The sequence below is a fragment of the Gopherus evgoodei genome, chromosome 7, assembly GCF_007399415.2.
Source record: "Gopherus evgoodei ecotype Sinaloan lineage chromosome 7, rGopEvg1_v1.p, whole genome shotgun sequence".
Taxonomy (NCBI): Eukaryota; Metazoa; Chordata; order Testudines; family Testudinidae; genus Gopherus; species Gopherus evgoodei.
Genome location: NC_044328.1, coordinates 113445346 through 113467958, shown reverse-complemented (window position 1 = coordinate 113467958; position 22613 = coordinate 113445346). Strand labels below are relative to the sequence as shown.

The following is a 22613-nucleotide window of genomic DNA, read 5'->3' as shown; positions in this document are numbered from 1 at the left end:
AAACGGTATGCTCTGAGTACTGTGAACAACAATATGTGTTTTGTTGCTGGAACTCTTATGCAGGATGAGCACATTAGACAGAGAAGGCCAAATGCACATCTGGGAACTATTCAGTCAGATTACTCTTGCACTTAAAGTTAAGCATATGGCTTGCTGGATTGGGGACTCATTTCCACTGAGAAATTTCAAAACTACAGTCTGAGCAAATGTGTTGATAGATTTACTGTATTATATGTTTAGGATTCACACTCGTTTGATTGCATGCAGAGTGAAATCTACTCTCAGACAAACCAGTGTAATTCATTGGCTAGAGAGGAGTAAGGTATTATAACTCCTGAGGTTGTCTATCTACTGGAGTGAATTTACAAATAGGATTCTTTTCATTCATAAAGTTCACAATCCAGATTCTGTATATGTGGATCCCTTGATGTCAATAGGAAGTTTGGGTGTACAAAGAATGCAGGATCAGGCTTTTACTATGCAAAGTTTGGAAGTAAACAACACTATCCTGTTGATTTACCACCCCTACACTCATCCTGAATCCTCCCCACTTATAAGTGCAGTACCACTACATTAAATGCTAAATAAGATATCTGTGAGTGAAGCACCCAAATGAAAAGTATGGAATTAGGGACCATCTTGAAGAAGTCATAACTGCTACTTACCCTGCCTGCACCATGGCAAGTGCTGCATTTGTGTCGGCCACGACCCTGGCATTTGTGGCATGCCTGAAATCAAAATATTGCTCATGTATAAAGTTACCAAGATATTCAGAAACATTAACATAGGATTACGCAATCATTTTACATCAAAAATACTCTAGTGATGGTATTTTACTCCAATCAGACAGCATCAAATAGAGTAAAACCTGCTTTAAAAGACTACTAAAGGAACCATCAATAGTATATTATTTAACAGAGGAGAATTTCTAATTAGACCTACCAGAAAAATGGAAAATATTTTCTGTGCATACTTTTGCTGAAATTTCTTTTTTTTAATCAAAATTTTACTTACAAAAAATTAAACTAGAGGTGGTCAAAAGAGGAGGGAGATGTCATGAAAAAATATTGGAAAAGCTTCTGCCAGTTTTTGTCATTATTAATAAAAGAGGGAGGGGGGGAATATCACTCTGCACCATTTCTTATAAAGCTTAGAGCAAAATTTGTACCCAAACAGCTAGACAAAAAAGAGTAGTCAAAAATAAATTATACTTATTTGCCCACATATTTATAGAGAGTATGTGTGTGTGTGCACGTGTGTGTGTGCGTGAGCACATGCACACACTATTTTCATATGAAATCCATAAGATAAAATTACAAAACTAATACTAAAATTTGTTGAGAACTCTGCCCTCCACAACCATAAATAACCCATTAGATCTTTGGAAGGCTCATCTAAATGAATGTGTCCTAATTAATAACACACTTTGCCCTTGATTTTAACTGATCCATAGACTGAAATACCTTGACTAATGAAGAGTGAGGTACTCGGAACTTCTTTGTATCATCTTGAAACATTGGCGGCGCCTGGACCTTAATATCCCATGGCTGAGGAGAAGCGCCATTTTGTGGTCCATCTACCAAATTATCTGCATCAGGAAGAAAACCGTATATAAACCTTGGTTGAACGTTGCCTTGCTGTATATGTTATTGGAAATGAGTCTGGTGTTCTCCAACCACTTCCCAATGGAACACCAACAAGCCCCACAACTGGCAATGCACCACAGGGTGCTCTTATTGGCATTCTCAGCAAAGGATGCAGACTGAACTGCCTACTCTTTCTCTGGTGTAGACTTTCTTACTGACTCCTTCAACTGCCTCTCACGGAGTCCAAGGCCCATCCTAGTCAGGGTTCAGGCACATTGTTCAAGGAGTGCAAGGGACTGTTATCTCTGCTGTACCTTTCTTCTGGATAAATAAAAGAACTTCACTCTCTAGGGCTGTCAATTTAAAATCTTTCACAAGCACCACGGTATATCACAATTTGCAGGAAGTTATTACTATAGAGGCAATCTGCTTTTTCTAATGGAAATAATGTCACCGGCTTCCAAGACCCTTAACAAAATCCTCACAAAATGGGAATAAAATGAACCTAAGTCTATAAAGGAAAGTCCTCCATCCACAATGCTCTCTTCAAAGTCCCTCAGCTGCTTCATATAATAGCTCATGCCAATCACTTCAGCCTGAGTGTATTATTTCTCTTAGAAACCCATCACACCTCACCTTTGCAAGACAGACCTCATTGTGTCCTTGACTTCTCACAGGCAGCTCTCTTTTTACTCATTAATTTTTTTATTTTTTTATCACACATACTGTAATCTGACAAAAACCTCTTTAAAGTAGTCAGATAAAGCTTATTTTCTTGGTTTAAAGTCCCAAGTCTTTAAGTACTGCAGACAGTTGAGAGAACCCGCGCAAAAAAAATGAATTAAATCTGACTTTAAATTGAAATAAAATAATTTTAAATGTTAAAATTAAGTTAATGATCTAAGCAGTGAATAGCAGAGCTGAGACAGCTTCCTATCCACCTGCTACAGTATTCAGGCATTACATAGGGTCTCTGAACAGAGTATGATTTTTCAATGTGTATAATATGTACCCTATTATAGACGGGTGCAAAACAAAATCCCAGGTCTGACTATCCTTCCCCTAAGCTTGGAGAGAGATCTGATCCATTTCCTCATCCAAACTCTTCATTTTAGGTCCATATCTTACAGGTACTAGCAGAGGATGGTCCTGTATGAGATGGTCTAGTGAAAGAGGAAGAATGTTCTAGTCGTGTGGACACCATAGACTTCATCTGTGACCTTGAATAAATCACATATTCTCTCTTAGACCACATGGGTACTTATTAGGGGCGGCTAGCACATGTCAGCTCTCTCTGCTGCCCATGCCACCTTGGCTACGCTATTATTTTCAGTGCAATAGTTCAATGAGAGCTAGCATGAGTATGAGCTGGGAATCACACCCCTAGCTCCAAGTATACACACAGCCTCGGTTATTCAAGAATTTCCTGTTTGTCTCATTTCAAATTGGTTATGTGGCAGTTACTCACTAGTAAAAGGTTGAAAAGTCCATTCACTTAGCCTTGATTCATGATAGGTCTCCAGTCTATACTAGAAAAGAGAAATAATCATGCAATCAATTATCGTTAAGAGAAATTGTATTAAGCCATCATAAATCATAGAATATTAGGGTTGGAAGAAATCTCCGGAAGTCATCTAGTCCAATCCCCTGATCAAAGCAGGACCAACACCAACTAAATCATACTGGAGAACGTTTCCATTTCAAGTTTTTACAAAAAGTTGAGGGAAAAATTGGCAAGGACATTCACTGAATCATTTGACTCAAAGATATAGAGCTCCATCAACTATTTATTTATTTATTTATTTAAAGAAGTAGACTAGCAAATACAAACTGAAAGTCTTTTATTCATGGGATTCTGTTGCTTGTTTACTCAGGAATGTTCAGATAACTGCTAGAAAGTTTGTGAATCCCAAAAGTTGAACAGCCTCGTATAAATGGTTATTTGTCTAAAATTTCCTACAAAAGGTACAGTATTTATGATTTCCTAGTCATCAGTTGTCATTTATAGTCTAGTCTGAAAGGCTTCAGAAAACCCACTGGGGAACAGAAACAATACCATGTGACTTGGATGAACTATCACTCAACACAACTGATGTTGTGTTCACAAATGAAGAACTAACAGGCCATAGGCTAGAAACTCTTGATTCTGAATATTTAGTGAATACTTCCAAGTTACTAGTGACCTCGCACCTCATAAGTCTCGTGTGAACAGAAAAAAAGGCTAGGCTGGCAATAAATATTATTTTAGTGAGTTATTCAATGAACTCCATTGAGAACACAAAGAGTTTTGTCTATTGTGATATTTGGTGTCTTGTATTTCTCTTTTTAAAAGCTCTAAAGCAAGAAGAGCTCAATTATATATTGGAACTTGCTGTAGCATAACATTTTTGTTCTATTTAACAGCTATGCTTGTCCCATTGTATATGCATTAGAAAGTTGAGTGATCCATTGTGTATAATAACAGGGGGCATCTGCATTCTGAAACCCATTAATGCTCAGTTCAATGGAAAACTGGCATTTTTTAAGCAGCACAAAATATTTAAAAAAAAATAAAAGAACATATCCAAAAGAACTGTTTTACAGAATGGAAAAAGGACAAAGTGAGAGGGAGAGCTTATCTTGAGCTCACTTTAATAAATTTGTGATGGGGATGAGATAAAGAACCTAGATCCGTCAGTTTTCAGCTGAATTATATATTAGAGTGAATAACACTGGTAGAGTACATTTAGGATTACATTTTGTTCCCTGTGTTTGTGTGAGTAAACCAAGTACAGGTTAGCATATACCTCCAGTTTTGCCTGGGGAAAGGCAGCAATTTTAGGGGTCTGATGCCACAGACAAATTCCATAGTTCAGAAGGGAGGAGAAAATCTTTCAGAAATTTTGTAGCATTTAGGTATTGCGGATGCTCGTACTATAGAGAAAGATGGACTCGTAGAAGGTTGCAAATAATAGTAAGGTGGGTTTTCCTTGGAAAATATTTATTTGAGCTATAGAATTCCATTTCAAGACAAATGAATTAAAGTCATTTTATTTAATAAATAGATGATTCTTCATGGACCAGTATCACTTGACAACCGGAAAATTATCAAAGCAACTTGGCCAAACATGGCCCAAGCACCGCTTTTTTTCAGTTTCAGATCTGATTATACTCACTCTGTATACAGTCATCTGTCTCAAATCCTGAATGACCAGTTCTCCAGCAGCTTTATTGCCATAGCAGCATTTAGAATTGACGAAGCTGAGGAAGGCATTCCTGGCCATGTCTTCTGTCATTGTGGGAATTCTAAGGATTAACATTCAAATGATAAACTCTCGATTTTTAACCTTTTAAAGAAACAGCCGTGTCTATTTAGCATGTTAAAGTCACTGTCAGGGAGAGAAGCCCAGTCTTTGACACTAATCACTGCTGGCCTCAGTATCTTTTTAATTACAAACAAATAAAAGACAAATGTATTTTTAAATTACCTGCAAAACGAAGAAGATCTCACTTTGCTCATTATTAGAAAAATGGGTCTAACCCAAAAGTTTGAACCCCCACCTTAAACTCTGCTGGTTGGGATAAGAAAGATGCCAGACCTAAAACAAATTTGCAAAATCAAAACCCAACCTGTGATTTCACCAGATCCAAACCAAAATACAAACATCTTTCCTGTCCGATCTCTATACACACTTTAGAGACTATGTATAATTTTATACATGAAGAGTAGCCATATCTTGAGCCTGGATTTTTTAAATTTCAGGTTAATAGAAATGGCAACAACAAAAAGACTAATGGGCACATGAAGAGAGCATAATTTGTGTCCTCTGTAACATGCTGCAACAGCTCTGCTCTGAGTGGCAACTGCCTCTGCAGACAGCAGCCTCCTAGAAATGTAAGGATGCAGTACCCAATATAACTAGCATACAGACATACACAGCTGAAATAGAATATGAATGACATGCTAGCAGTCGCAATGGTAATAACTGATTTTGAAGCCCTTCTCCTACTGCCTTTGGTAGTCAATGGTAATACACTGACTGCGAAGGTGGAGGACTGGGGCCTCCATGCCCCCCTTGTAATACTGTATGTTCTCCTTTTCTATATTTGGTACACTTCTCTAATGTAAAAATGCTCTCGCAAAGATGTATTGAAATACTGTAGAGTGGATGCTAATAGAGGGGATCGGCTCAGCGTTTGCTGTTTGGGGAATGCTTAAGTAAGCAATTCTTTTCTTAGGAGGCAATGATGACTAAATCCTCCCAGGTAAAGTAAGTTTTGCTAAGGATTTGTTAGGGCCCTAAACAATATCCTTTAAGAATCTTTGCAGTCAGGATTGTGACAACTTATATTAAGAAGCCCTTTTTCAATAAAAAGGAAGAGCTAATATCACAAATCCTACAAATAATATGATGCTACAGGCAGTTATCAGAGAGCGTAAACAACCATTTTATAGGCTATTAGCCAGATGATTCTTGACAGGATAAATCACCCCTGCAGGCCTTCCGATCAATAACATGGATGTCTGAAACATCCATGACACTCTGATTAGAGACTGGGGGGCTAATAAATCATCCTTGTGTTCATGCTATCCAAAGGAAATTTAAAACACATCTGCTCTTAGCAAATATTCCTGCGCCTCTAGATCCCTTTTTATTTGGCTCAGATGTTTGAATTAATGAGTGTTTAGCAGATAACTATCAACTCACAGCTCCTATGTTTCTTTATTACCTATTCTGTCATTACCAGGTTGTGTTTAAAAAGACATTCAGGCAGGTCCTAATGCCCTTCCTTCTTATAAAGACTGAGAAGCTTAATCCCACTGTACACCTTGTCTAAATCTTTTTTGAGGCTCCCTCCAATCATTACACTATACTGCAGTTCATTAAAATGGTGCTTTATCATTTGTACTTTGCTTTTCTACTTTATTGGCAAATGGAAGATTGTTTTAAAAGGGTGAGGGCAGAGGCAAAGATGGAAGGTGCTGAGTTCAATACCTGGGGCTGCACTTTAAAGGTAAAATTCACCCCTGAGCTAAGGGCTAGCCCAAAGTGCCACCTAAGTTGCACAAGAAAAATGTTGATAGATTTCAGTGGTAGCCGTGTGAGTCTGTATCAGCAAAAACAATGAGGAGGCCTTGTGGCACCTTAGAGACTAACAAATTTATTTGGGCATAAGCTTTCATGGGCTAGAACTCACTTCATCAGATGTATGAAGTAAAAGATACAGGAGCAGCTGTAAATACATGAAAGGATAGAGTTTGCTTTACCAAGTGTTAGGTCAGTCTAACGAGATAAATCAATTAAAAGCAGGATACCAAGGGAGGAGAAATAACTTTTGAAGTGGTAAGAGAGTGGCCCATTACACACAGTTGACAAGAAGGTGTGAGTAACAATAGGGAGAAATTAGTATTGGGGAAATTAAGCTTAGGTTTTTCAATGACCCAACCTATGGTGACCAGATGAGATGAAGAAAATATCAGGACACATGGCGGGGTGTCCGCCGCGGAGTGAAATATCGGGACAAATTGTATTCCGACCGAAGGCCGGTCGGGATGCAGGACAACCACTCAAATATCGGGACAGTCCCAATTTTATTGGAACATCTGGTCACCCTAACCCAACCACTCCCAGTCTTTATTCAGGCCTAATCTGATGGTATCTAGTTTGCAAATGAATTCCTGTTCTGCAGCTTCACGTTGGAGTCTGTTTTTGAAGGGGTTTTTTGTTGAAGAATTGCCACTTTGAGGTCTGTTATTGAGTGACCAGAGAGATTGAAGTGTTCTACTGGTTTCTGAATGTTATGATTTCTGATGTCAGATTTGTGTCCATTTATTCTTTTGCGTAGAGACTGTCCGGTTTGGCCAATGAACATGACAGAGGGGCATTGCTATGATGATGATGTGCATCCCCCACTCACATGAGTTGGTCCATTCACATGCGAGTAGTCCCAATTAAGTTAATAGTTCTGCTAGAGAGGAGAAATGGCCTTGTGACTAAGGCATTGGTGGGGACTCAGGTCAGTGCCTGGCTCTGCTTCCTGTCTGGCCTTAAGCAAATCATTTCATTTTTCTGTAAAATGAGGAGAAGAATGTTTTCCCTTTGTCTGACTTGTCTATAGAGATTGGAAGGGCAGGGACTCTCTCTCGTTATGTCTTTGCCCAGCACCTAGCACAATGGGGTTTTGATCTTGGTTGTGATCTAGGTGCCATTGTAATATTAATAATCATCAAAATAATATTCCTGGGGCAGCAGGCTAGAGTCCTAGGTCATGTTAAGCAAATATAGCAGGAAAGGCAAAGATCTCACCTGTGTTCTGGAAATATGGGCCTGTCTCTCTGTTCACTGAGCTTTCTCAGTAAGTCTGCAGGTGGTGGCAGGTTTTTTCCTCCTAAGGGAAACAATCAAAATGTGGAATTAGTCTAAATTTAACAGCAAAATCTTTTACCTTACAGAGGTTGTCTGTTGCTATGAATTAGTAATGGCGGACCCTCCAAAAAGAGGAATTTAGATAAGGTCTCAGGAGTCTGGAGTCTTATCCAAAATCTGCAAAGTAGGGTGGATGGATTATATCCTCAGATGGTGTCAATCATCAAATCTCCAGTGGTTTCTGTGGAACAACACTAACTTATGCCAGCTGAGGATCTGGCCCAGAATCTCCTGAATAGACTTTCTCATGAGGTTTCTAAACCCTTCTATTTTCTGATAGGCCAGAGTTTGGGAGAGAAGGGCATTTTCTTTTGGAGCTTTGACAATTCTGGTTTTGGACCTGGCCAAAACCCAGCAGGGCAGAGGAATCAAAAATGAAAATAATTGAGGAGAATGATGAATGTTGATCACTTTAAGAAAAAAAGTTTCAGTTTGAGTTTTGTCAGTCTTTTCTCTGTGGTTTTTGAGAGTTGATGTAGCAATTGAACTTTATCCACATCAGCAAACTCCATTAATTCGAGTGGAGTCCTCGTAGCCTAATAATCCAGAAATATTGGATACATTGTAATAGATTTACTAGTTCATTACTAGGCACTGTTAACCCCTAGCTCAACATTCAGCTGAGGACTCCATAGCCTCCCAAGCCTGCGAAAGAGAAGTACAACCAGAGGTGAAATGGGCTAGGCTCAGGAGGGAGATGGAGGCTATTGTCAGTAGGAGCAGCAGCAGGCCAAACACAGTAGCCTGGGAGCTGACAGTGGATGGAGGTAGCCTGGGATGTGGAACTAGATGGCCTGAGAGAGGGACAGAGATGCAGAGGACCAGCAGGAGGATGGATACAGTGCAGTAGCTTGCAGGGAAGACAGTGTGCATGGTTTTCATGGGGTCCTTATTACCGTTTATTCACCTGTGCTGGGTTTAGCCTTGTTGTTGTTGTAATACTGAAAGCAATTGTGCCTAGGGTGTTTGCAAATCTTTCTGATGACAGGCCTAGTAAATAAATCTTCTGTGACTCAAAGCATGCAAAAGTTTTGAGGAACCCACTGAGCCTAAAGAACCTAATCCTTGAAGCCTTGGAGACACCCAGCATGCTACCAAGTGTTTATGGGACTGGTGCACCCCAGCACTCACAGCAACACCTTGTAGTGGGACCGGGTACAGTATTTAACCACAATCCAGAAGTATTTAACACTGTGGCATAGATAGGTGGCAGTGTGTTCTTGCACCTTTCTCTAGGGGTTTCCTACTGAACATTAGTGCACTGATCTCATCCAAGTCCCACTCTCATGTTTGACAAAGCTGCCTCACATGTTGGCAAGAACAGCTGCCTCTGCTCAAGAGTGGCCTGGGGCCACAGTAGCAAATGTTTTCACACCAGAATAGAGACTTATAGGAAAGAGTGATGAGGGAGCTTGCATGGCTCTTGCTTGGATAAAACAGGGGCAATTAATCTCTCACTTTCACAGAAACAAATTCATATACAGATTGTAATAAAAGAGAAACTGTCCATGCTGCACATATACCCCCATCTCGCAGAGTCCATTCATAGCCGTCCAGTTGTTCCAGAAGATCTTCAGGGGGTGCTAGTGGACTTTCAGGCTCCGATTCCAGATCCAGGATTGCTAGTTAGAAATAAGGAACATAGAGTGATCAATTAAATGGAATAATCACTGTGCTATAATTTTACTGGGGAGGGAAATAGGGCAAAGGGAGACAATAAAGGTAAAAATGGAGAGATCACAGCAAACCCTGCCTCCTGGGAGCTCAGCCTCCAGGCTGGGGATGGAGCAACTCTTAGTATACATTTGCAGAAATGTAACTGATGTAACCTAATTGTTAGAGCTGGGGCAGGAATCCTGGGTTCTATTCCAATGAATCTTTGACTTTGGGCAAGTTGTTTAACTGGGCCTTAATTCCCCCACTTGTAAATGGGCTACAATCATGCTTGCCTTCTCAGCATTGGTATCTTAATGGAAATGCTTTCAGATCCTCAGATGAAAGATATTGAATACAAACAAAACCATTTCTACTCATGAAGTATTTGTCCTGTTGGTTATAATGAAAAAGATGAATATACTACTGATGTGATTTACTAATAATATTTTATCGTGATATAAACACTTCACAAACTAAAGGCTCATCGCTTTTTAAGCAAAAAAAAACAACTTGTACCTGATATCAGATATTAGAATTTAGGTTCTGATTCTGCAGATACTTCTGCACATGCTTAGCTTTACACACACATTACTTTAATGGGACTGTTCATACGTGTGATGTTAAACATGAGCATCCAGAATTAGGGCCTTACAGAAGTATTAATGTAAATAACAGTTTTCCAGAGGTTGAACTTCTCTATTTAGTAACTGGATAAGAAAACATGAATGAGAATTTCAAATTGCCTAAGGGATTTAGGCCCATTAAAGCTAATGAAAGCTGGGTGTCCAAATCCCCTAGTTATATTAGAAATCTCACCCTTTGTTTTTAGTAATAATAACACTGGTAACTAGCGGTGGCTTCTATAAAATTTTGCCACACTTTTAACTATTTTAATCCTAATCTTGGGACACCAGTTGTTTGTTTCTTTATGTGCTGCTCTAAAAATACTCCCCTTCCTGAGCTATAACAATTTGTTTCTGCATGAAGAATCAGGAGTACCATCTCTCTTATTAACTAGCCCTCCATCCAGGGACCTTTCCCATCATATTAGAGTGGTTTGCACCAGGAAGCAAGTGCAGTTAAAAAAAAAAACCAAAGAAACACATGGAAGAGCCAGGAAATGTCATCTGCTAACAATGTACAATTCAAATGACACAACGAATGGCTCAGTGCAGTCATCCATCAATTTGGTTTACTTGACTTTTCTTCTGAGACCATTCTTAATTCTTCAGAGAGCCTAAATAAACCACTTCATTATTTTACCTATGAAAATAAGAAACGATATGCTTCAGTAGAAATGTCACCTTTCCTGTGCAGAAGACAAGGTTGTCCTTGTACTGAAGGAGTGAAGATAACAGCCTGATGTTGAGTGATAAACACTACAGGACACTTTCTTTTAAAAAAAAATCCATATGTTGCTTTCAGTATAATTATTTTGGTCATGTTCAGAGCAAATTCAAAGTGATTTTATTTAAGGCAATGAGCAAAGCATCTCTAGAGAGACGAGTCGATTAATTCACAGATTACGGTATATTAGTCTATTATGCATTTCTAAAGTCTCTTGAGGCAGAGTTTGGTTTTGCAAGTTTAAAATCAAGGGATAGTTCCATAGTTCTGATCTAGGTCCCATTTTATCTGCACTTCCAACGTCCAGGGATAGGGAAAGGTGTTGGATAAATACTTCCAGTTTTGCCCCATCTCTGTGTTTAAAAGAAATTATCTGCTGAAAAAAGAGAACTGGAGAACCTACACCTATCTATGACCCATGACCTGGAGGGTTCACCTCTAGATGCCATGAGAATTATTAATGTTACAGTAGTGACTGGAGACCCAATGGATTTTCAAGGCTCATTGTGCTAGATTCCATACAAATTGATACTTACAGACAATACTTGCCCCAAAGAGCTTTCCAGCTACAAGACAGACAAAGGATGAGTATGGAAACAGAGGCTCCGAGAGGCTGAAATGACTTGCCAGATACCACACAGTAGCTCAGTGACAGAGCCAGGAATTAGGGCCCATATTAGTTGATGCCTACTCACTCACAGCCTCTCTAGAAGTTCAATTTCCACGATATTTCTGCTGAGATTCCCACTAAGTTGAACAGCCGTCCACTATGAACTAAACTGTGACAACCAACCCAGTTCACCAACTCATGTGACGTAGCAATGGAACTCACTTAGGTCATGATACCCACAAGAAATCAGTCAATTTTATCAATTTGTTGCATTCAGAGAACTAAGAATCCTTTACAAACATTAATTAAGACTGACATCACCCTTGTGTGGTAGGTGTGCATTATATACATTTTATAGAGACGTAAACTGAGAGTCAGTGGTTTACCCATGGGCACTGTCAGTGCAGACACAAGAACCCAAATGTCCTTACTCCTAGAACCCTGTTAACCATTACATCACAATCTCTGCCAACATTTTTTATTTCTAAATCACATTGTACTTATAAAAAAAATCTAGTTCTGCATGTTCCCAAGAGTACCCAAACATTTATTTTAATGGGCTAAAGTTCAAAATAGCCCAGCAATTTTAAGTAACTTATTTACAACAAAAATTGAGCTGAGAATATGTTCCAAATTCCAGCTCCATGCAAATGTTTTAAATGGCTGAGTTATAAATATCCCGAATTTGGAGCATATAAATCACCAACAGACTAGTTCCTGTTGCTAGATATCACAATAATATATAAACACATGTGCTTTAGAATAACAATGAGACTGAGAAGCACTTTGACCAAAGCCAGGAAATTGAGAGTGTTAGTTGTTACTTATAAATTGTGCCTCAGTTTGCAGCATGTTCTTGTATTGTACATTAGAGATCTAATCCTTTGCTTAGTGAAGTCAGTGGCAAAATTCCCATTGACTTCAGCAATGCATGGAAACACATGGTGACACCAATTTGGAAGTGTCCATACCCCAGAATTCCATCCACAGACCATATGTGTGCATGGATGGACTTCCGGAATGCAGAGCTCCTCTTTGGGTAGATGCTTTCCACTGTGCCCACCCCAAATTCAAAAGCAGGGTTGTCTGAGCTGTCATCAAAATAGAAAGATTTCTTAATGGACACACCATAATTTTATGATGAAACTAAGGTTACAGGAGTGTGATTTTTTTTTCCAGCAAACTCCAACAGGGCAGGTCCAGTTTGGGTTTGAGTTTCTGGCTAAGCAAAACTATTGTATGCCTTATTCTATACTGTTGCATTTTTATACTTTCTATGATATCTCAGTCATTTGTTTTTCAGACTTTGGGGGTCTATAACAAGACTGCAAAACCAATGCCTCTTCCCTTCCATTGAGCAATATGGAAGCTCAGAGTGATTGGGACTGCCTGGTTAAGAATCCACAATGTAGATACGAGTGGATAAGTGATGGGCACATATAAAATAAATTGCCAAATACATTTTTCCCCTATCATAAAATAAGCAGAACTTTGTCATCTCTTATTTCCCCACCATTCTTTTATGCCATTTAGCACACCAAAAGCATTTATATATTTTTACTGGAAATGGAGAAAGTGATATTTGCACAAAGCTTAAAAATGGTTTGAGAGAGTTCTGGTATTACAGCCGGTTTAAATCTGTCGTCCTTTCCCTACATGTAAAGGAATGTTTATGGGAAAGTTTCTCAATAGTTGGCAGGAATTAAGTATTGAGAAATTATTTTTTTCCTTTTGATGAGAAAGGGAAGGTTTAAAGCTAGAAGTGAATGGTGTCAATGCATTTATATGACTCATAATATATTGGGATGATCATTTTCTTTTTTTAAATTGCAATCTGCTTATAACGATGCCCTTTTTCTGGAGGTGCAATTGTTTTAATGGATACATGTAAGAGTATATGTTATTGCAGGGTCTGATCTAAAGCCCTTTGAAGTCAATGGCAAGACTCCCATAGTTTTCAATGACTTTGGATTCAGCCCTTTTTGAACAACATCTTGCCAATCTCACTCGTTAGAAAAATATAGCCTTCAAATATAATTATTTCTCATAACACCCAGGAAAAGCATCATTGAAACCCAGTTCACTCTGTATCCTTTCACCTATTTCTTAACTCTTTGGTGGTTAGGCAGACCTGGAGTTCAGCTTTTTGCATAGAGATTAATATCTCCTTTTTATCTTGATTTAACAATATTTCATGTAGCATCGTTATTTCTCCGAACAATCATCAAGACTTTCATCATTCACGAATTAAACATCAGTACTCACTGACGTTTCAGCAGTATTAGTGACAGCAGTGTATCACGGGGGCCCCTTGAAATGGATGTCTCTCTTGGAACTGTATTATAATCTCTTTAAAAAGGTGCAGACAAAGATTTCAGATAAAAGATCTTTTATCAGAGATGTCTTAATTGCACAGCATTTTATTAGAGGTTATAAATGTCCCCGTTCGATTCTTGCCATGCAGCTTTGTAGTAGGATTCAAAAGTCCTCCGTTTATTGAAAACAAAACTGTGATGCAAAATTACTATGGAATTCTAGTTATGGAGGATGATTTTAAAGGCCTGATCCCTTGAAGGAAATCGGAGTTTTCCACTGATATCAGTGGACTTTGGATCTGGACCTAAGTTTGCACTGAACACCTTCAGCTGTCCAGAGAGTGTATTTAAGGAATGAATTGACAGTTGTCACATTTTCACAGACAATGGGAGGAAGCATGCATGTATTTATTGTGGGCCTTTTCAGTGCTGGAAACATACTGTTGTTCAGTGCGTGGCCAGAAAGAAAAGTCTAAAACTATTTTTAAGCATGCATTATAACAAAATAGGACAACAAACTATTAGAGAAACGGTCCTTTCTGGGCTATATTTCCTTTAGTTTACTTACTGTCATCTTCATTCTGTTCATGGTCCATTTTCAAGGGTCAGGAGGCAAAGAGGATTTTCTAATCCCAATTTCCACCATGGAATGCATTGTTTTCTGAGCATTCTGTGTTCATAGTAGCTAAAGCCCACCCCCTCCAGCCACTCCCACCTCACAAACAATTCAAAGGTCAGAATTAAAGTCAAAGCTGACGCAAAAGTGAGTGATGAAAATAAAAGCCAAACAAATGTATGAGTTTCACGTTCCCCTCCCAAAGCAAAATCCATAAGAGGGGACAAAATGTTTAGAAAGACTAACACACAGGGTCAGATTACTCAATGGGCCCTTTAGGCCAGCTAGCCTGATATAAAGGGTCTGTAGAGTAGATGTAAGTCTCCCTACACATCATATTCCCATCTATCCCTCTTATCCATCCAGTAACATGAGAAGGGTAGTTCTTTCATTACGGGTTTAATGTGATCATGGGCTTTATTCATTTTACTCATCACCCAAAATACAGATGTACTGTTTTATATGTATGTAACAAATACCTTCATGTTATGGGACTTTGTCTTTTTTTCCCCTTTTCACCTATTTTGCTTTCACTAAAAGTCTTTGTATCTGATGTAAGGTATTATCTGCTGTCATGTATGATTATGATGGCTAAATACATGCCAGCTAGATACCAGAGACTTTGGCAGACTTAAGTAATGATCAGAATACTCCATTCATTGCTCTTCATTTAGCCAGACTTGTATATATGTGAATCCTGTACATTACTACAACTCAAATTAGGATACTTGTGTTCCCTGGTGAATACTGTAGCTATACCAAATGAGCTAATAAATATTCTGTGCCAAGCTATGCTAAGCTTTCCCGACTCCTTCTTGTGTACCTTACATCCCTTTTCTTCTTCTCTGATTCCACACACATACTTCCTTTTTGAACTTCAACCTTCATCCAAAAAAACTAAGTTTACTGTACTATATGCAGACAGCATTTCTTTGGTAATATGTGTGCTCTCTAATGTTATCCATCATTTCTATGAGCTGAAATATTAGTAACAGATTGATACAGTTAAGAACAATAAGCTATTGCCTGTCTGGGAAAACAGTTAACAAGATACTTTGGTCAGGTAGCTGACGATTATCATAAACAAACCTGTTCTTGAATTTCCTTATTTATATGCTATTTCCATCCTGTGCTTGTATTTATATATGTTTTGTTTCATTATTGTTTATATTTTATAAAATAACAAAAAATGTGAAGTTTAAAAAAAAATGAATGGAGGATAGGTTGTTACTAGCCAATTTTTCAGTGACTTATTAGGTCATGTGACCAAAAGGTTAATATCCAATGACATTCAAATATTTGATTCATTAGGGGCCTGATTCTCTGTCATCCTTATAGACTCAGAAGGGACCATCATGGTCTTCTAGTCTGACCTCCTGCACAACACAGGCCACAGAATTTCACCCACCCACTCCTGTAACAAACCCCTGACCTATGTCTGAGGTATTGAAGTCCTCAGCTTGTGGTTTAAAGACTTCAGGGTGCAGAGAATCCTCCAGCAAGTGACCCATGCCCCACGCTGTAGAAAGAGGCAAAAAAAACCCCAAAAAAACAGGGCCTCTGCCAATCTGCCCTGGAGGAAAATTCCTTCCTGACCCCAGATATGGCGATCAGCTAATCCCTGAACATGTGGGCAAGACTCATCAGCAAGACACCCAGGAAAGAATTATCTGTAGTAACTCAGGTCCCACCCTTTCTAGTATCCCATCACAGCCCATTGGGCATATTTACTGCTAATAGTCAAAGACCAATTAATTACCAAAATTAGGCTATCCCATCGCACATCCCTTATGTAGGTATGAAGCATGTCAGGGAGAGAGAGGCTGTAGGAGCCTTTCTCTAGAGCTGATCAAATTTTGGATTTTTGTTTTCATTTTAATCCATCACCATGTCAACACATCTTTGGGCAAAAAGTTCCTTCCATCTCTTTTTTCAATCTGTATAGACCTGGTCAAAATTTTCCAGATGGCAACGCTTCACTGAAAATTTTTGACAGGAAAAAAGAATATGAATTTTTCATGAAAATATCCTTTTGCATGAACTGCATAATGGACAAGCAAAACTGCAGGCATGATGCTTATACTTAGATTGGGTGCTTTCTGGGGTAGGGTTTGGCTTTTTGTTTTGTGTTCGTACAGTGCCAAGCACAATGTGGCCCTGGTCCATGATTGTGGCTCCGAGGTGCTGCTGCAAAACAAATGCAGCAGCAGCAGCAGCAATGGGGAATCAGTAAGGAACTTATAAACCAGGGGTTCTCAAACTGGGGGTTGGGACCCTTCAGGGAGTCACAAGGTTATTACTTGGGGTGTCGCAAGCTGTCAGCCTCCACCCCAAACCCCACTTTGCCTCCAGCGTTTATAATGGTGTTAAATATGTAAAAAAGTGTTTTTAATTTATAATGGGGGAGTTGCTATGTGAAAAGGGCTACCGGTACAAAAGTTTGAGAACCACTATTATAAACTGTGAGAAATGGAGAATACCTGTAGTGTAGTGTTCCCTGGCCACACCACTGGCATGCCCTGATCCATGCCTTTTGTCTGGCCTGGGTGCACAGCTGATATATAACTTTTATTCCAGTACTTCACCAGCCAGAAAGGGTCCCTACATAAGAGATATTTGGGGAGCTGCCTACACCTACTTTAAGGCAGGTTTATGCCGTCAGAGTTGTATAAACTGACCTTAATGTAACTCAGAATGAGGCCCTATTATAACTCTAAAACCTTTATACATTTCGGTCCATACTGACATTGCTCTGAGGTCATCAACGAAGAGAGTTTACATTCTACTGCTAGCTGCACTCAGCAGGAGCATGTGAGCTGAATCCCCCTCTTTTCAACAGAGAGGAGGTGGCTAACAGAGTGTTCTGAGTGAGGTCACCAGGACTCTGGCTCTTGCTCCCCTTCTTAGTCCAAAATAGTCCGAATTTGTTAACCAATGACATCTCTTTGATAGGGCTTTTGGAGAGGGCTGAGAGTATGGGCCCCTCAATGACTGAGGGGTGGAAAGAAGTCTCTGTAAGTGTCTGGCTGGCTGAGTTCCTATCTGAATTGATCATTTAATGCTGCTGAGATGTAACTGTGCTGTTACTGGAGTTTTTAGAGCACTTACAGCCTTGGCTAGGAATATTTTTAGCTATTATTTAAATCAGATTTTTTTTAAATATCTAAAAATACTAATCACCATGGGACAGTGCTGATAAACATTGAAATAAATTGTGGCATAGAGCCACACCTCTGAGAGGGATAAATGAATAGTATGTATTAATAGCAATGAATAGATCCATTAGCCCCAATGCGAAGCATTATTACTGCCAGCGACAGTTGTTGGTGTTCATTAAATGCAGTGTGCTAGGTGTCATTGTTATTACACTTGAATTTCCACTTGAGAAGCTGTGATTCATTAAATACCTTCAAGATTAAAATAAATGGCTCTTAATGATCGAGCTAGACTTCATGTTGCTGTTAACTTCTACTCTTTAACGCAAAGCTTCAAGCATCTGGAATAGACTCTAAGGCCCTAAATTTGCAATGTTAGCTGCATGGGTGGACCCCCACTGAAATAACTGGGGCCCCTTGGTCAGCAATTTGCATGATCGGGACCTAAATATGCTTAAACTGTTTTTTTCTTTCCTCCATCTGTCCCTTCCATTTTATGTGAAAAGGCCTGAAGGCTGTCCTGATGTGTTGACCATAACTGTTCACTTTCCATCTAAGTCATACCCGTCTTAATAAAAGTCTAATTGTCTTAATAAAACTTAATAGAACTTGATGGTCACATCTTTTCTGGGGTCTCTGATCTTTTCCACCACTGTGTCTGTGCTATATCACATTGAGGCATAGTCAGATTACAATGCTTTGTTGACAGGTTGCTGCATTTCATCATCCAACTGAAAGCCAGAGGGTCTGAGGATTTCTTTGGTGAAGTTAATCTTTTCAGACTATGGAACAGTCTGATATAAGCGGGACAAGGCATGGAGGCACTGAGTCCTCCTAAAGGTTATTATAATTATTATAATTTGTCAGTGAATTTACTACCTATGAAAGTGGAGGTTTTTATAGCAATGATTATACATTGTACAACCCTTGTCTCATATTGCAGCTTCAGATGGAGTAGGCTGGCAGTATAGTTTGGAAATGTGGTTAATACCGATAGGTCCCATCTATACAGCAAACCAAATTGTGTTGTTTAACTGGGTCAGTTTTACCAGTTTGTAACTGAAGCCTCCAACACTGTTACTTTTATAAAGTAAATGGAACGAAAGAGACAGAGAGAAATTCCATCCAACTCAATGGGACGTTGGTGCTGAATCCTCAAAAAAGCATTTGAATGTCACTGTTTTACTGCTGGTCACTTCAGTAGAAACTTTCAAAAACTCTCAAATTGTTGGCAGAAATTAAATTTTGGGTGGGACTTGAGTAGAATCCCATTACAATGTATTTGTTCCAGAATGCTTCGGGGACTAGAAGGCCTAAGGTCTGGTGGAAAAGATAGCAAGACCAAGTGAAGAGAAATCAGAATGAATGAACTGAAGTGGTTGGAGACACTCATTGAGTTTGTGCTATTTTGCTAAATTCACTCCCATTACAGCTCTCACTTCCGTTTACTAGTGAGTAGGACGGGCTGAGTTTTTCAAATTCTGTAACTGAAATTTTAAAAAAAAAGCAAAAGAAAAAAAAACATTGATTTTTTTTCCACATTTTTTGACCAGCCTTGGTAGAAATAGCAAATGAGCTAGTCACCATCTCATCTCAGGCTAACAGGACATATGTGAGAAGTGACCTTTCCCTTACTCTTAAGATGCTTATTTTACAATTATGTGTGTTAGTGGAATCAGTAAAATTATTGTCTATACCTGTGTGAATATATATTGTACTGGGTCTTCCGTCCCAATCTAGGAACTCTGGAACTAGCATGCTATTTCTCTTTGTCAGGGATACATGTAAAAGAGACACCCTTATAACTATAGTAGCTGCATGGCATTGGCTATTTCCAGCTGCTAAGCTGATTTTATTTTCTGTTAGCTAATCATATTTTTAGAGGCATTATAGGTTTTCTGGTATTGAATTTGGGGGTGGGGAATGAATAGACTTTTATAACTGACCTCTTTATTTTAAGATATTGTTGATTAAACTCTGGTTTGGTCCTTACGAGTTTTGTCAGTTGTCAGCTGTAGAATTAGGGCTCATAGTTTCACGGCCCATCCAAAACCTGACTACTGAGAAATGCTCACACCCTTCGTTGCATGTGAATTGTATAATGTAAATAAAACAAAATAACTCCTGCCTGTTAAATTGTGATAACATTGTTATCGACTTATCAACTCTCCCCAAAAACAACAAATTACAGCATAAATATTAGAAAGGGAAAATGCTAGATTCCATTCAGTAGGATAGTCTGGTGTAAATAAAAAACAATCTGTGAAATAGCAATGATTCTGGGAAGTATTAAATACAATACCTTATGCTATGTGTTTGCATCATTGCTGATTGGAACAAGTTGATGTCTCTCCCAGAACTTTTGGAGTGGAAAAGATCTTCCTGGATGTATATTTAAATAATACTTTTAAATAAATACTTCATGTGGGGATCTCATAGGCCAACACCCCAAGTACAGAAGGGTAAATTAAGGTACAGAAAGATAAAATGACTTGATCAAGCTCACGCAGCAAATCAGTGGCAAAGCTAGGAAACCAAGAGTCCTGCCTTTAAATCCTATTCTTTACCCAATGGACACACTTCCTCCTATTTTAGAGGTTTTGTGCAGGATTTAAGTCAATAACATCAATGTGAGACATAGCTATAAAACCTCTGTGTGATGTTTTGAAAATCTACCCTCAATTCTTAACAACTCTTTGGAATTTTCTTTATAAAAAGACATACATGTTTCCTTGGCCCGTGGAAAATTAGCTGAGGCAGAAAATGAAACACACTGGTGGCGGAGTTCTTTGCCACTCCCAGGGGAACTATAGCATTCTGTGCTGTGCTCAAAAGATAAATGTGACAGGTTTTGGATGCCTGCTGTACTATGATTAAAGAAGACTGAGCATACAAACTTCAGTTGGGAACAAATACATTTATCTTTGATGCTAGGAGACATCTGTTTTTCTAGTTAAATAGGTCTATTTTAACTTCGACAGTTCTAAGCCACGAGCAACCCATCTTTCCGGCTGCCATGGAGTAACAGGGAAACGTCAGTGTCCGCCTAAAGCCGCTGTGTAAAGAGTTTCATAAATGCAAGTATGGTGCAGGAATGATTGAATGAGATGCTCAGATACTATGGCAAGGTTGCCAATACTTAGATTTTATTGCAAGTCTTGTCATATTTGATATTTTATGTAAAGTCCCAGCTCCTGGAGACATGCATTTAGGTGCAATTCTCAGCTTTCTTCTTATATTTTTCTAATAAACATTTCTGCCCTGATGGTTGCAGAGAAAAGCTTGGAAACATGACCCAGGTGCCCCCAAAAGGTTAAAAAACCTGAAGGCAAATTAAAAAAAACAACTATTTATTCATTCATTAAAATTTCTTTATGGGGCAACTCATGAATTTTGAATGTTTGGGTTTGGCAGGAATTCTAATTCACGTCAAAAAGGAAAGAACCTCTGCCAAATATTTCCCACAAGTATTCTATTCCTTACAGAGTTTGGGTGTTCAGCCATTTAAAATGTAGTGTCTAATCTACCCAGTGCTAAGCCAATCACGTAATCAGCAAGTTTTTGCCATTGCTTACATTAGGGCTGTGAGCTAGAGGTAGTTTGAAACTTTTTTTTCCCACTGAAATTTTAGATGAAAATGAAAATAATTCCATTTCCATTTTCCATGGAAATTGTTGAGTTTTGGCTGAAAATGGGAGTTTGCTTTGTGTCCCCATTACCACCTATGTACCAGGCTCTGCAGCTGGACACCATCTCCCACAGTGCACTATTGCCAGGGATTCCATGTTACACAGGAGTCCCCTTATTGGTGGGGGAGATGTAATCCTGCGGGGAACCCTAGCATGTAGAATGAGGACTTGAGATGCAAACTATCACTTGCCACAAAGCACTACAGCTCCCATTTTTGGCCCAAACCTTTTGGGGTTTAACCAAAATATTTTAGCGAAAAATAAAAATTTCCATGGAAAACAGTCAGGCTCTGCAAAAAAAATTAGTCAAAAATCCAATTTTCTGTCAAAAAGCAATTTGATAAGAAAATATTTACCAGCTTACTGTGAGGAGTATGTAGGTCTTCATGCTGCCCACTTGAAAGGACCCCAAGTCCAAAGCCATACTCCACCCCAATGATGTCAGTAGAAGAAGATCCTGCCAAACCAGATAGGTCAGAGATGTAAGTTTTTAATTTCCAGCCCAGGTTCAGGGGTTGCTTAGAGAGGGACCCTTTGGAGGAGGGATAGCTCAGTAGTTTGAGCATTGGCCTACTAAACCTGGGGTTGTAAGTTCACTCCTTGAGGGATCTGGGGCAAAAATTGTCAGGGATGGCACTTGGTCCTGCTGGGAAGGCAGGGGACTGGACTCAATGACCTTTCAAGGCCCCTTCCAGTTCCATGAGATAGGTATATCTCCATATTAAAGAGGTACTATGAGCTGGCGTCACTTAGATACCACTGAGCCTGTTTAGACTCAAGACCTTCACAGAAGGGGGCTACTGTCAATGGAGGGAAACATCAGAGGTTTATGCTGACCAGAGAAAGGAGCTTTGCTGTATGATTTATACACTCCAGTTTTGTTTTGAGTTTACTGCATGGAAGGAATGTGTAGCACGAGCCTTTTGCCAAGTTGGTGTCAATTTGGGTTAAATCTGAATCCCCTGCAATAATACCCCAAATCAGAGAGAATAATTTGTATCAGTTAGGTTTGGATACAAATTAGTCTTTCCATACTTGTCCTGCTACAAGGGCTATAATCACTTGGCTAAATGTTTGACCCTTGTTTTGATTGTGGTAGAATTGCTTATAAAGACAAGGTGGTGAGGTCATATCATTTATTGGCCCAGCTTCTACTGGTAAGAGAGACAACCTTTTGAGTTTACACAGAGCTTTTCTTCAGATCTGGGACAAAAAGATACGACCTCGCCCAC

At 39.1% G+C, this 22613-nt stretch overlaps 1 protein-coding gene across 1 annotated transcript in view; it reads right to left on the bottom strand.

Annotated features, from left to right (window-relative positions):
- LOC115655479 (protein SSUH2 homolog) overlaps nt 1–14575 on the bottom strand; it is a 31440-nt gene extending 16865 nt beyond the window's left edge. Inside the window, exons 1-7 of the mRNA XM_030570965.1 lie at nt 14490–14575; nt 9517–9615; nt 7874–7955; nt 4742–4871; nt 3055–3115; nt 1464–1588; nt 666–728 (exon numbers count right to left, since the gene is read on the bottom strand). Coding sequence (XP_030426825.1) covers nt 666–728; nt 1464–1588; nt 3055–3115; nt 4742–4871; nt 7874–7955; nt 9517–9615; nt 14490–14517 — 588 coding nt within the window. The 5' untranslated portion in view covers nt 14518–14575. The remainder of the gene's footprint in view (nt 1–665; nt 729–1463; nt 1589–3054; nt 3116–4741; nt 4872–7873; nt 7956–9516; nt 9616–14489) is intronic.
- Between the last annotated feature and the right edge of the window lie 8038 nt (nt 14576–22613).